At 36.7% G+C, this 14,047-nt stretch overlaps 1 protein-coding gene across 1 annotated transcript; it reads left to right on the forward strand.

Moving 5' to 3' along the window:
- The first annotated feature begins 1,792 nt into the window (after positions 1–1,792).
- Positions 1,793–12,573, forward strand: LOC121413266 (probable pyruvate dehydrogenase E1 component subunit alpha, mitochondrial). Its single transcript, XM_041606026.1, has 9 exons — positions 1,793–2,052; positions 4,153–4,209; positions 4,594–4,767; positions 6,005–6,131; positions 7,216–7,307; positions 8,306–8,554; positions 9,208–9,279; positions 9,930–10,106; positions 11,047–12,573. The coding sequence occupies exons 1-9, from the start codon at positions 1,999–2,001 to the stop codon at positions 11,203–11,205; spliced, it is 1,161 nt and encodes a 386-aa protein (XP_041461960.1). The 5' UTR covers positions 1,793–1,998; the 3' UTR covers positions 11,206–12,573.
- The last annotated feature ends 1,474 nt before the right edge of the window (positions 12,574–14,047 follow it).

A 14,047-nucleotide genomic window follows, 5' to 3' on the forward strand; every position in this document is an offset into this window, starting at 1 on the left:
GTTGGTCACAAAAGAATGGCCAACAAGTTTGTTTTCGTCAAAAACATGAAAGTGACTTTGACTAAAAAATAATTTGACTTAAGTAAGAGTAACAAAGTTTTGGCTAAATAGTGAAGGTGATATTGGTCAAATTTTCACGGGGTTCTGCCTATGATGTAGAACATCCGAAGCATGCACCCCCAGAAAAATCTTCCTCAGCAGCACCCCCGCTACCCAGCCGGGAACCAATGGGCGTCAATTTCTAAATTTTACAAAAGCTACTTCATCCTTCGCCCCCAAAATATATATTTTGGGGCGCAATTTTTTTTCTTTGTTGTTTGTAGGGTGCTTGATTGCCCATATCCCACAAATAATTCAGTTATTCAGATATTTATAAGAAAAAAAACCCCGTTAAATTCTTATTTTCTTCACTGACTATTGGATTCGGTGAATAAACAAAAAAATAAATCAGGGAAGCTCATGAGAGTTTTTCCAACCCATTGCTTTGTGTCTAACTGAAGATGGCGCTATTTCAGAGAGCGCAATTTTACCATTCGCAAGCCGCCTCCCATGATGTCCTTCCTGATGATAATTATGTATAGTATACCTATTCCGCCGTACTCTTTGCCATGCATCAGAGGCGTAATGAGCCAAAAATTTTGAGGGGGCTAGAAGCCGCTAGATATGGCGGATATGGTAAATATACTGGAAATTGCGGGAGAGTGAGCAAAAATTTTGATATTTTTGTTACAAGTTTCAAACTTTGTGAGAGATTTTGACATTTTTTTTTTTTTTTTTTTTTTTGGGGGGGGGCAAACGCCCTCCAGGCCCACAATCTATACTTCACTGCTTGGCATTTCTTCCTCTGTTCCACATTATATCACCATCATCACCATCACCACCACCACCACCACCACCATCATCACCATCATCATCATCATCATCATCATCATCATCATCATCATCATCATCAACATCATCATCATCATCATCATCATCATCATCATCATCATCATCATCGTCGTCATCATCATCATCATCATCATCATCATCATCATCGTCGTCGTCGTCGTCGTCGTCATCATCATCATCATCACCATTATCATCACACTAAGTAAATGTTTCTCCTTATTGGTATGTTCCTGTCTGTGGGACAAATAAAGAAAATACCTTATACATAATAATGGCATCAATATCTGCCTATAGGCCATTACATGGCTAATTTGTAATACCCATGCTCATTATTGTAGAGTGCTTTGTGACTTCTGATAAAGTGTTAAGCAAGATAATATTCAATAGACGTATAATTTTTATCACCCATGAGATGACTAGTACTACTACTCTACAACCTATCCAGTTTCGTTCAGACTTCAACCAATAGATCTCGAATAATTTATATGCCTCTCTGAATTGTTAAATAATTAAAAGCAATAAACTTTTCATGGTTGGATTCCCCTAGGGTTTGTACTATCCCTGTCTTTAACTAAAGGAAGATCCCAGTGCAGAGGGGCCGAGTGGGCCTTCCCTACGTACTGACCCAGACTTTTTTTGGTTCTTGTCAACATTTTTCTTTATGCTTGCAAACATTTTTTTTTTTGGGGGGGGGAATGAATAAGTAACGCTCTCCTCTAGTAAATCGTGGATTGTCACCTCATTATCGACGCGGCATGTCTTTCAATTATCCACCACTGGAAAACCCCCAGAGACAATTACAAATCTCCCTATATATACCGGGGGGGGGGGGGGGGGCTATGCAGAAGGCAGTGCCCCGTTTATTTTAGTATGACTTCCGGTGGCGTAAATATCGCGCAGTTGGGCTTGTAAATGTGGAAACGATCATCCTCGTAAAGCGTACGCACCAATGCAGTGACGATGTAATGGGGCTTATTTTTCTCGTTTGATGGTGGATTTTAAGCTTGAAAACCCGCAGCTGTACGTAGGAGTCTGATTGTAGATTAATTTTGGACTGATTTACTGAAGTAATTTCATATCAACTGGAGGCGAAATTACTCTTTAGAGATGCTTTCTAGCTTAGCCAGAAGATTGGGCCCAGTTTCAAGGCAGCATTTGCCGGTAAGTTGGAAAGCAAACGCGAAAATTATGGCCGATTCTTTCCAAGCCAAGTGAAGGGTCGTGCGATATGCACGTTATGACCTCACGGAACGGAGACGGACGGTGCATGCCCCCTGCGCCCCTGGCCTAGGCATACTGGACTGTATGATGGGGTGACCATAAATTTGCGCACATTTTGAAAATTATCATGAAGTTGATTTTCATTAAAAAATCTCACAGTTCACACAAAATTAATCCAAATCCAAATACCAAATGGAAGGCATGATCGATCCCAAACTTCCAAAGGTAAAGTGAAGGTCAAATTCGCTTGACAGAAGTCAGAATTTTAAACTAAAAGTAGTTGTTATTGTTATTTGTTGTGGGTCGTTTCCACACCCAAATGATCTCCTCAGACTTCTCTCAGTGTTTGTCACAAGGTTGATGAGCTGGTAGGTACTATTTGCTACTGGTGCTAGAAGTTGGCATTGGTGCTTTTGATGAAGCGAGCCAAAGAAGATGCTATAAAGTGACAATTTGGGGTAAGTAAGTAAACTAAGAAAGGTCAAGGGTCAAAAATTTACCGATGTTTTGCCAATATTTTCACAATTTGAGACCTTACCTTAAGTTCAAGAAAATTACCATATGATGGTGGGCCCCAAGTCTGCGCACCTAACAATTTGAGTTAAGATTTAACATGAATTTATTTTTTTCACAAAATCTTTTGGTTATTAGTGTTCTGTATATTATTAAGAGTAAGTGTACCAAATTTCTCACTAAAAATGAAAGAAGATGTAAGATTTTCTTGAAAAACCGCAGACTTGGGAGACCGCGCAGACATGGGGGAACTGATCATACTGGGTAATTTTGGGTCGCTCTTTCTGTTGGTGATATCAGTTTTTCAAGATATTAATTAGATCATATTTGACAGTGCACAAAATTAGGTAACGCGCGAATTGAGGTCACATCACCATACTGGACTCTGTATAGCTCCACCTGCTATGGCGTTGGATGGAGCTCAAGATCCTGAACCCTGAACCCCGGATTCAGACTTAGCCTTGATGACTCTGTGATGATGTTTTTTAATATAATTTGACATCAATACAGTTACATCAGGGAGCCTTGACACCCTGCCCATATGGTCCTCAGTGAGACTTGTACCGGTACTTCAAGTAATTGTAAATTTTGCCGATCCCTGACCCTGATGTGGCTGAAATGCAGGCCAGGGATCGATAAGATTGATACTTGGCCAAAAAGTCTGACAAAATTTTTGCTGAAATTATTTTTCTAGCATCACCAGATCATGTATCTTGTACTAGCACACTCACACTTACCTCAAGTGATGTTTGTATACTGAAGGCTCCACTCCACTTCACTACCGCTACACTATGATACACCTACCCGAACATCAAGGTCCAAAACTTGCTCTGAGTCTGATACTCCGAGTGACAAAGGTGGGATTTTATTGGGGAAAATATAAAACTGCAACAACACGACCTTAAAAAACAATAACAAATGATATTCTTACATACATTCTTTTTAGTTTTACAAAGCTTTACTTCTTTTTCATGCTTCTATTAGTATCAGTCTCAAAATTGGTGATTTAGAGCCATTAACATTTTTCTCACGCGTATGAAATTCACTGCCGATTCCAAAACATCGCAAACATGCATGTGCAGTTATCGGCAGTGAATAGACTTTGTTTGTACATCTTCCCCCCTCCCCTTAACCACCCTAACCATGTTCCGTTCGAATTTACCTGCTACTGCGCTCAATTTTTCAGACATGATATCTAGAGTATATATTTAGCTTTAATATGATACCAATCTCCTGACAATATCTCTCTGTTCAACCGAGATATGGTATTTTAAACCGAATGAAAATTGTAAGGCGTAACAAACCACCTTTTTATGGGGCAAGTTCAAGACGAATGGCCACATATAAACTGTCCTCTAGTGAATCTCTTTCTCCGTATGAATCTCGGCTCATAATTTTTTTTGCAATAAAGAGCTAAAACATGGCAGCATTTGAAAATGATCAGTTACTATGTCAGAGTATAAACAAAGATCTAGATAATTACCAAACATTCGTTCACTTGTATTCGTTTTCGATCTTGTTTTCCAGAGAACTGTTGCCATCGCAAGCAGGCAGCTGAACACAGATGTACAGTTGACAACAAATGTGAGTTAAGCATTATCACCTTTTCTTACTCCTTGTGCCATGATTCCTTGACTTTTTCTTCTAAAGGCATCCTAGTTACATTTTTACATGGCCTGTCGAAGAATGATTAATAAAGTTATAGAATTGAGTAGTTAAACATTGGAATAGTGTTAAATTCTCAATGAAATCCAATAACAATTAGGCCTATGCTTTAAAATCTGTCTAATAAGAACTTTGTCTATTCTCTGGGCTATGAAGCTTCAGGTGCTATGGCAGCTAACAATGAACACGGTCCCTGTGCACATAAAAGAACAAACGTTTACACCAATGATGCAGTGTGCATAATACATAATCCTCTACATTACATTACATTCTACCTGTTTTCCTTTGAAATCTAAATGACAGCCTTTCAAACTTCACAAGCTTGAAGAAGGTCCGAGGACAACAAGCACGCTGACCAAGGATGAAGCCTTGAACTACTATCACAAGATGCAAACCATTAGGAGGATGGAGACGGCTGCTGCAACCCTCTATAAATCAAAGGAGATTAGAGGCTTCTGTCACTTGTATTCAGGACAGGTAAGAAACTGAAGTTCATCATTGCCTGTTTTATAAATAGTTACAGCTATGGTAACTTTGCCATTATAGGACGCCACTATAGTAACAAGCACTGGCGTAAATCCTTGCGTCACACCTATTGTTGAGGGGGGGGAGGATGGTCTCTTGTTCCATCCCCCCTGAACAGTAGGTCTGACGCAAGGATTTACGCCAGTGGTAACAGGCTGCGACAGCCAATTACAATGAAGGTATCAGTGGTATTCACAGTAGTGGCAAAGTTACCATAGTTGTAAAGTTGATAATGAAATTGACCTTGGGTCTGTTGGTTTGGAGCCAGAAGAATGTTGAGTATCACTATCAGTCATTAAAATGTAAACAATAGTAATACATGTAATAATGACAATAATAATAATTATGCTTGCTTATATAGCGCTTAATACTTACTTTGTCAGAAGTCTCTAAGCGCTCTACAGTATATGCAGCATAATTACCCTGGCTTTAGCAGTGCAGCTGTTACGTGCGCTGCGTTTCAAGGAATAAATTCCTGCCAGGTACCCATTTACCTCACCTGGGTTGAGTGCAGCACATTGTGGATTAATTTCTTGTTGAAGGAAATTACGCCATGGTTGGGATTCGAACCCACGACCCTCTGTTTCAGAGTCCGGAGACTAATCCACTGGGCCACAACGCTCCACAATGAACCCTTTGTTTTACTTACTAAAATTTTACTCTGTTTTTGCCAATCTGCTGGATTTTTAAATTTGGGCAAAGGTGTGCAGTGCACCATTTCCACTCCTACATATGTATTTATTTATTTCTTTATTCATTATTTTCCGTAAAGAGTAATAAGTCAATTTTGAGACGTAAATGTAAGCTAGATACATGTACATTCCTACAAGGAAAGAATCTAGTTAGAATTCCCCAACCCATCATTAGAAAGATGCCTGAAGTATTTGTGGTCCAGTACAGGTTTGGCAAAATAAGACCTACCATGAACTAATCTTTTGTGGGAACATAAAAACAAATACAAAAATTGAGTATCAAATTAATTCAAATTTTACATGTACCTCAAGTATTTTTTAGAGTCCTGACAAATATCCTCAGGCTCGGGTCATTAAGAAATTAACTTTTTTCTGTTTCTGAATTTCCAATAGTAGCATTATTTTCATTTTTTATTGCCATATTTTTTTACTAAGTCATGTTTTCTTTGCCAAATAGGTTGTAATATTTATTTTTCACTGCTATTATTTTTGTACAGGAAGCATGTGCTGTAGGTATTGATTCAGTGTTAACACCAGATGATGCAGTTATCACAGCATACAGAGCTCATGGTTGGGCCTATCTCAGAGGTGTAACCTTACATGGTGTGCTAGCAGAACTCACAGGTATTCAATTGAACATAATAATAAAAATTTTTATAATTTAGAGCTTTTATATAGCGTTTTAATACAAAACAGTTTGGAAGCCCTTTACAGTTTAAACAGAACGTGAATAAAACAGGTACAATATAATCAATTTGAATAGAAACAAAGTATGAACATAAGTGTACAATTTTAAGAGGTAATTAATGTCAATCATATAAACAACAAATCAATAAATAAAATTGAAAGAAAATAACAGATAACTGGTAATCAATAAGTGTAAAACATGAAGAGGTAATGAAGCATTCTACTGAAATATCACTGAATACATGTACACCATGGGCTGAATATATTTTTTTTGTGTGTGTAAACTATGATTATGAGGTTACATCTCAATTTAAAGTTTCAAACACTCCAAAGATTAGATATTCCAAAGGTTTGATTATGTAAAGCTTTGCTTATCTGAAGATTTGTTACCAGTATCCCCTACAATTGAATAAGGTTCAGGATTTGGAAGACTTGTTCATTTGAAAACATCATGAGGTTCATCATTCTTGCGGTTTAAGAAATAAAAAAAATGAATTAAGGTTCATATATATCATTAGATATTTCGTACGAACGAACCTTATTTCATTTTCGGACAATCAAATCTCAGAATAACAAACATGTACCATAATTTTTGTGATGGCTATACTCCTTATTGCATGCTTTGTGTATCTGTACCTGTACATAATTTGTAAAACTAGTTTGTAATTCAGTCAGTCGATGATAATTGTCATTCAGCCAGATGGATGTGACAATGAATAATAATAATATAGGATTTGTATAGCGCACGTATGCACCTTGCTAGGCGCTCAAGGCACTCCTATATTAGCCCGGCCGAGTCTAACTGATTCTGGTGCGCACAGCTTTTTGAGGAATTACTTCCTGCCGGTACCCATTTACCTCACCTGGGTCGAGTGCAGCATAGTGTGGATGAATTTCCTGCTCAAGGAAAACATGCCATGGCTAGGATTCGAACCCACGACCCTGTTTGAAAGGCGGGAGCCAGAACCACTAGACCACGACGGGCCCACCATTTTTTTCTCCTTTCTCATTTGTTTACTAGGCAGGAGAACCGGTTGTGCTAAAGGCAAGGGAGGTTCCATGCATATGTACTGTAAGAACTTCTACGGAGGAAACGGAATCGTAGGGGCACAGGTGAGTAATATTCAGACAATTGCCAAGAAAAAAAATACCTACACCAGTGCACTGTGATGCAAAGCTTGGTTATTATTTGTTTGGCGTCACCTGTGCCTAGGAGGCGAAAAGCGAACTGAATTACTATGACCCACAGGTCTCTCCTCCCGATATAACTGATTGGGGGGTTGCAGGTGAACCACTACACCTGGGTTTCCCCCTCTTATACGAATAGTGCAGTGGGTTCTTAACATGCAAAGGTGGTGACTCTCCTCTACACGGGGCCTCCATTTAACGTCCTATCCGAGGGACCGAGTGTTTTCCATTGTAACATAGCCTTCATCTATGAAACATGGGAGATAGGTTTGGTAATTGATTGTAAGGATTATATCATTTACGATTGATTGCATTCATTGTTATATGCAATTAATCATGCAAATGAGCTGTATGATAAGTGACTAAGATTTGTGTTTTGGGACCCATATATGCAGTTAGTACACAAAGGTCGATGCCCTGAATGTCTCAGAATGGAAGGTTTGTTGATTTCTTTGAATGGTTCTTTTTCCAGGGGATGTTTGATAAGCTAATGGTATTTGAAATTTTGTTACATGATGATACGATTATACCCAAGACTGGGACATGTTCTTAGGTGCTATATAGGACTCTGTCTTCTTTATTCCCATCAGCCAAGATGTAATTCAGTGTTTGAATATTGACATTCTTTGAATTGTATTTCGTTATTACGAATAGAATGTCTAGCCTGTTCATTCCAATTACCTCAAGGAAACACTTTTGCATTCTGAATTTTGAAATAAAGAGAGAGGCTGTTAATGAAATGCTGCTAGGAGCTAGAGAATTAATTAAAAAGACATGTAAAGCTGATATGAGCAGCCTGACAAATAAGTCAGTATATTTACCATGAAATATTGATACATATTGAATTGAATAAAATGTTTGTGGTGTGAATATTTTCTCTGATCCATATATAAAAATAAAGTTTTAAACATATTTTTCATTAGGTTCCACTCGGTGCTGGGATTGCCATGGCACTTAAATACATGGAAACCAAGAACGTGTGCATCTCTCTGTACGGTGATGGAGCTGCTAATCAGGGTCAGGTCTTTGAGGCATATAACATAGCCAAGCTCTGGGATCTACCATGTATCTTTGTGTGTGAGAATAACAAATATGGAATGGGAACGGCTGTCGAGAGGTCCGCTGCATCAACGGATTATTACACCAGAGGAGATTATATACCAGGCATCTGGGTGAGGATAGGTAGTATTTGATGAAAATGAAAAAGAAAGGTTTCCCATAGTCAGAAGTCCAAAGATTTAATCTGTTTTTGTCCCTGTTGAACCGGGGAGGAAGCATTCACCTCTCACTTGCAGCAATCACTACTACCCTCCTCCCTCCGCATTGCATAATTCAGAGAAATGGATGTAGTCTATAATAATTAATAATGATAAAATTGGTTTTACCTGAATGACATCTGACTATTTAACTAACTTTGACATTTAGGCATCAATGTACACGTTTGCCTCATCAGGAAATGCTATCAATTTTAACTGCACTCGACTGAGTTTGAATTTATTGATAACATAGTACTGATGTGTTTATATACATTGATAAAAGTATGTAATAAGTGAATGTGAGGATGTATGAAAGAAGAACGCAAAGAATAAAGAAATGTGAAAAATACTGTATTTGTAGTAAAAAAAGTTAAGATTATCCTTAATGTTGTTAAAGGATGAGAAGTTGCCTACAATGCTTGTCAGGAATTTGATTTAATTTTTAGGGATTAAATTCTTTTGAATGAAGTAATGAGCTTGTTGTTTTAGTAATCAATGCCTTATCAATGTGTGAATGCATTCCAGTGAGTGTTTACTAAGATATTATCTCACTCATGAATTATTTTCAGGTTGATGGTATGGATGTTGTAGCAGTCAGGGAAGCTACCCGTTATGCCAAGGACTACTGCACATCAGGAAAGGTAGGAAAAAAAAATTGTTTTATACTGTTATGTTATATCTTTTCAGTTATGCACCATATCACACATTATGGTCCCTCTCAACATTTTGTTTGCATTAACCTGTAACCTACAAGGAACGTTTTATGTCTTTAATGCAACTCCCACAACTTAATAAGCGACGCACATGGTACACAGTTATAAAATTACACAACATTGTGTAAGTGCATGTCAGACCTGAAATTGCTCAAAAGTATGATTTCATGTTTAAAGAAAATACAAAAAAAAAAGTTTTTAGCTAAAATTCATGAGTGATTTTTAATTGTTTTTTTTGACAAGTCATTTACCTTGATGATATTTATGACCGAAATAATGTCACAGAAGTGAAGAACAAGGTAAATGTTCTGTTTATGTCTCTACCCAATATACATGTAGTTGGTTGGTGGAGGCATTGTAGTTCAAGTTGTTCATGGTCCATCTTGACGTGGTCTGTAATCTTGCAAGTCCTCTCGTAATTGAGGTTGAGATCTACAGTTATCATTGACACAATATGAATGGTCTATGACCCAGCTACAGCCTACAGGTCTAGGAAAGAGGTCTAGGAGATTTAACAATGCCAGATCTTCTGTGATATTAAAAAAAATCTAAATATTGATTTGTCTATAATTCCACAGGGTCCACTTGTAATGGAGGTTGAGACCTACAGATATCATGGACACAGTATGAGTGATCCAGGAACAAGCTACAGGTCTAGGGAAGAGGTCCAGGAGATCCGACAGACCCAGGATCCTATCACCAAGCTCAAAGATACCATCCTTGCTAATGAATTAGCCACAGAGGCTGAGCTCAAGGTATGTTCATGCATTCAAATAACTGTATTCAAGGAGGGGGGGGGGGGGGTGGAGGTTACTTCAAATGCAATTTCCACTCCCCCACTTTGCTAAGTTGAGAGAAGAACTAGCAGTGGACAACTGTTGTACATATCTCCAGTGAGAACTGTTATCCACAAAAAGGTTTTTGTTGCATGCTGTAATTCGGCTGTGATCTGGCAAAACCTTGCGAGTCATTTTTTGGCATTTTTCTGTTTTTTTTTAGCATTATAGATTTGAATATGCTCTTTCATCTGGCAAAATTTCAAGTTTTATCTCTATTTTTGGAGATAATGTTTTTTGCAAAAATTTTCTAAAAATTCAGACAATTTAAAAGGCAGAACTCCTTAAGTCAACTTACAATGGTAGTTTTTAGATCTGTGACAATAATGAAAGGGCACAACTATGCAAGTCTACTTACCTATTTTATTATTAGAACAATAGCTTAAAAGTAGAAGTTAATTAATCAGGCAAAACTGAACCATAAAATGTTAAACAATAGTAATTGCACATGCTCAAGGAGAAATAAAACTTTTTTTCACAAGACAATGAGGAGAAAATTAGAATATTTCATATAATGACGTACAAAAGAAATAGCGAGTGAGTTATGTCATCAGTTCCCTCATTTGCATACCAACCGGGGTGTGCAAATAACTCTCTTGTGAAATTAAGCGAAACTAAAAAAATGTCATAAATTTCTTATTTTACATCCAATTTGATGAAATTTTCAGTGTTATACTTGTTGGATTTTTCTCTTTTTATTCAAATCAATTTTTTGTCTGGGGTTGACTTGTCCTTTAAGTGGTGCTCTCATGTACTATTGTTTCATAGTCAAGTGTTTATTCACCAACTTAATCTAACCCTCAGCAAGGATTTGATCATGTATGTTTCATATTTGTCTCCCCTCTTTCAATTTGATCAGGCCATTGACACGTCTGTCAGATCTGCTGTTGATGAAGCCATGACTAAAGCCAAGGCCGATCCAGAGCTACCAGTCTCTGAGACCTTTACCAACATCTATGCAAACAGCGCCCCCATGAAGGTCAGAGGGGCCGATGCATTCTCCTACCACAATTCTTAACAACTATGAGACTGAATAGAATCATCCGAGGAATATTTCGTCAATCTTGAAATTGATTGATTTAAACAAAAATCAATTTAGGTCTTACACACTGATTTAATGAACAGCTGAGAATCAGTTTTAGTCTACAACAGAGTCCGTGATAGCACTGATTCTAAGAATCGATTTTAAGATTGAGGAAACACCCAGGATGCATCTACAGTATGTGTAATAACAGATCCTTCCATTTGTCTTGAAGGGGGAAATTCATGATCTGTGGTGGAGGGTTGATCTCTCTGACAAAAATATCATGTAGATTGGTATGTTGAATCAAACTGGAGATGTGAGGAGAGTTTGTATGTGTATTTGCTAAAGGAATGATTGAATCTCATATGAAAAATTGAATCAGTGATGCATAATGAGGGAGATGAGATGTTTTTACAATAGAAAAAAAATCGAAATGCCAAATAATTGAACGGTATGTCTATTCTAATCTTTTATTCATGGGGACTAAAGTATTCTCTCATTTTCTTGTGGAATGATATATTGGCTCTGATGAAGGAAAGAATTAAGGATGTGATTGTATCATTGAATGGAATAAATATAACTTATTTATTACCTAGAAGATGTGTGCAGATGTTTCATATTGTATGAATAAGTCTAGAATAAAGAACTGTATGTTTTAGGTGCAGTTGGGAAACACCATGATGTTTGGCACTGATCCTCTCCTTTTATTTAGAAACAAATTTGTATTCTTTTTACAGCTTGCTATGCAGGCGTTTATACTCTAACCGGGTGGTCAAAGTGCTATTCAAAATAAGCAAAAAGTTATCTCTTCTACTAAATCAATTCCTAAAGTTGGAATCCCTATATAATTGTGAATTTAAAAACAATATGATTTGACTGGACAAAATTGTGGCTTTACTCTGTGACAGCAAAGTTGAAAGGAAATACTAAGGAAGTTTTAATCACCCCACCTAAAAAATTGTGTACACACCTTTTTAAATGTTTTAATTCATTATTTGCTTGTATGTTCATGAAAGTTTTATGTTGTACTTGGTGTAACCTAGTTACAAACTCCTTGTCTTGTTCTGCCTCAAATATAGATCCATGTATGGCTTTGATTTCCTCTTCTTTTTGGTGGAGGACTATAAGGGAATTTTGATAATATTAGAATGTGGGTGACATCATGCTATACAATAGTTGAAGCCTGCACTCAGACTTGCTTGTCTTACCTTATAGATTTTTGTGTTTTATTGTTTTGTTGTTGTTGTTGTAAACCAGGGTCATCAAAGGTCTGGGCTTCTTATAGTATTTACCTGTACTTGGTCAAAAGTTGATATCTAAGTATATCAAATGTCAATGAAATGTGTAGTGCTCTTTTTCAATTTTTAGCAAATGATAAAAATAATTACTTCTTATAAAGCACTTTTTCAAAAGTTACAAAGTGCTAAATAAATAAATATTAAATAAATATGTCAAACTCCTGGGTCATGTTGCATACAGTTGACCCCTAATGGAACCTTTAACTTTGTTAAGTTAAGTCTGTTCAAGAATGTTAGGCATGTACGAGTGTACTGATGATGGCAAGTTTTATGCAATGTGACCTTCATCTAAATGATTGTGAACCCTTAGCAAAAGAAGCAAATAAGATGTCATGGATGCAAACAATGTTCATCATAGAATGAATCATGCTCTGATACTCGATGAGATAATTCCTCTTGCAACAGCTAAACTGATGTAAGGAAGAACTGAAATACAAATCTATGGAAAATGGCTGGTGAGAAAGAAGTGCTCCAAACAATGTCAAAATATACGAATGAAATTGATACACCCTAATAAAGGTCAGATTTTCGGTTGCATAATTAATTTGAATCTGCTGTGAATGTATGACCTTGCCTTGAAATGGAAGGTAAGCTACATTTGTTGTTTGGTACTCATTTATGTGAAGAAACATAAAGGTTTGCCAAATGACAGGATTTGACCATGAATGCCTTTAGTTCTGGAAATAGAAAGAAGAAGAGTGCCATTTTTTACCCCAATCACCTTAAGTTTGCTCTCAAGTTGTGTCAAAATTCATTTAGTAGTTAAATACAAGGACATTAAGAATGTGCCCATTTTTTAGAATTTCTGAAACTATATTAACTGTTCCTCTTCATGTATTTTGACTCAGATATGAATAGCATTCATTTATACTATACAGACTATAAGGTGCTGCTACTGAAAATGACAAACAAGGGGAGTACCGGTAGACAGTTCTGCACAAAATGTGTACCACAAGAGTCAAAGACTGTATTTGACTGAGTGTGTAATATAATAATATATCAACATCAATATGTGGTTGATGTTGCTTAATGAAATAAAGTATATATATATATATTAATTACATTGTGTCTCAATTTATTCTTGTGTTTAATAGTATTATATGAGGAGTCTCTCTGAAATGATTTCTCTGTGTTTTCTGATTCATATAAAAAGGTTGTACTCTCAAACATCGTTTTTTAAATCTCCGTTTATGAAGAATAGAGAAAATTTGAGCTTTGATGTAGAAAAAGGATTATTTTATGGAATTGTCTGAAATGAGATTATTACAATGGCTGATGGAGAAAATTGTTTTATTATATATATTTCTAGACCAATCCCATATGTTCTTTATTAACAGACAGAAATATACACCAACGCGTACGATGAGCCATATTTTGATCACTATTTTGAAAAGTCCAGTCAGTATACCGGATGGATCTTTTCATTCATTGACAGTAGCGCCACCTACTGGTAAAGGCATTTAAACTTTTCAATCTGCTTACGAAACTGGAAGAAAAGTAAGTTAATGATGAGAATCGTACATTTCATCTGTGAAGTG

Source organism: Lytechinus variegatus, chromosome 4 (assembly GCF_018143015.1).
Source record: "Lytechinus variegatus isolate NC3 chromosome 4, Lvar_3.0, whole genome shotgun sequence".
Classification (NCBI taxonomy): domain Eukaryota; kingdom Metazoa; phylum Echinodermata; class Echinoidea; order Temnopleuroida; family Toxopneustidae; genus Lytechinus; species Lytechinus variegatus.

Bases quoted from the DNA above. Each gene is read 5' to 3' on its own strand.
- LOC121413266 (XM_041606026.1), top strand. From the start codon at position 1,999: ATGCTTTCTAGCTTAGCCAGAAGATTGGGCCCAGTTTCAAGGCAGCAT. The intron at 4,210-4,593 runs GTGAGTTAAGCA...TCTAAATGACAG, and splicing joins ATGTACAGTTGACAACAAAT to CCTTTCAAACTTCACAAGCT. The intron at 9,280-9,929 runs GTAGGAAAAAAA...ATAATTCCACAG, and splicing joins ACTACTGCACATCAGGAAAG to GGTCCACTTGTAATGGAGGT.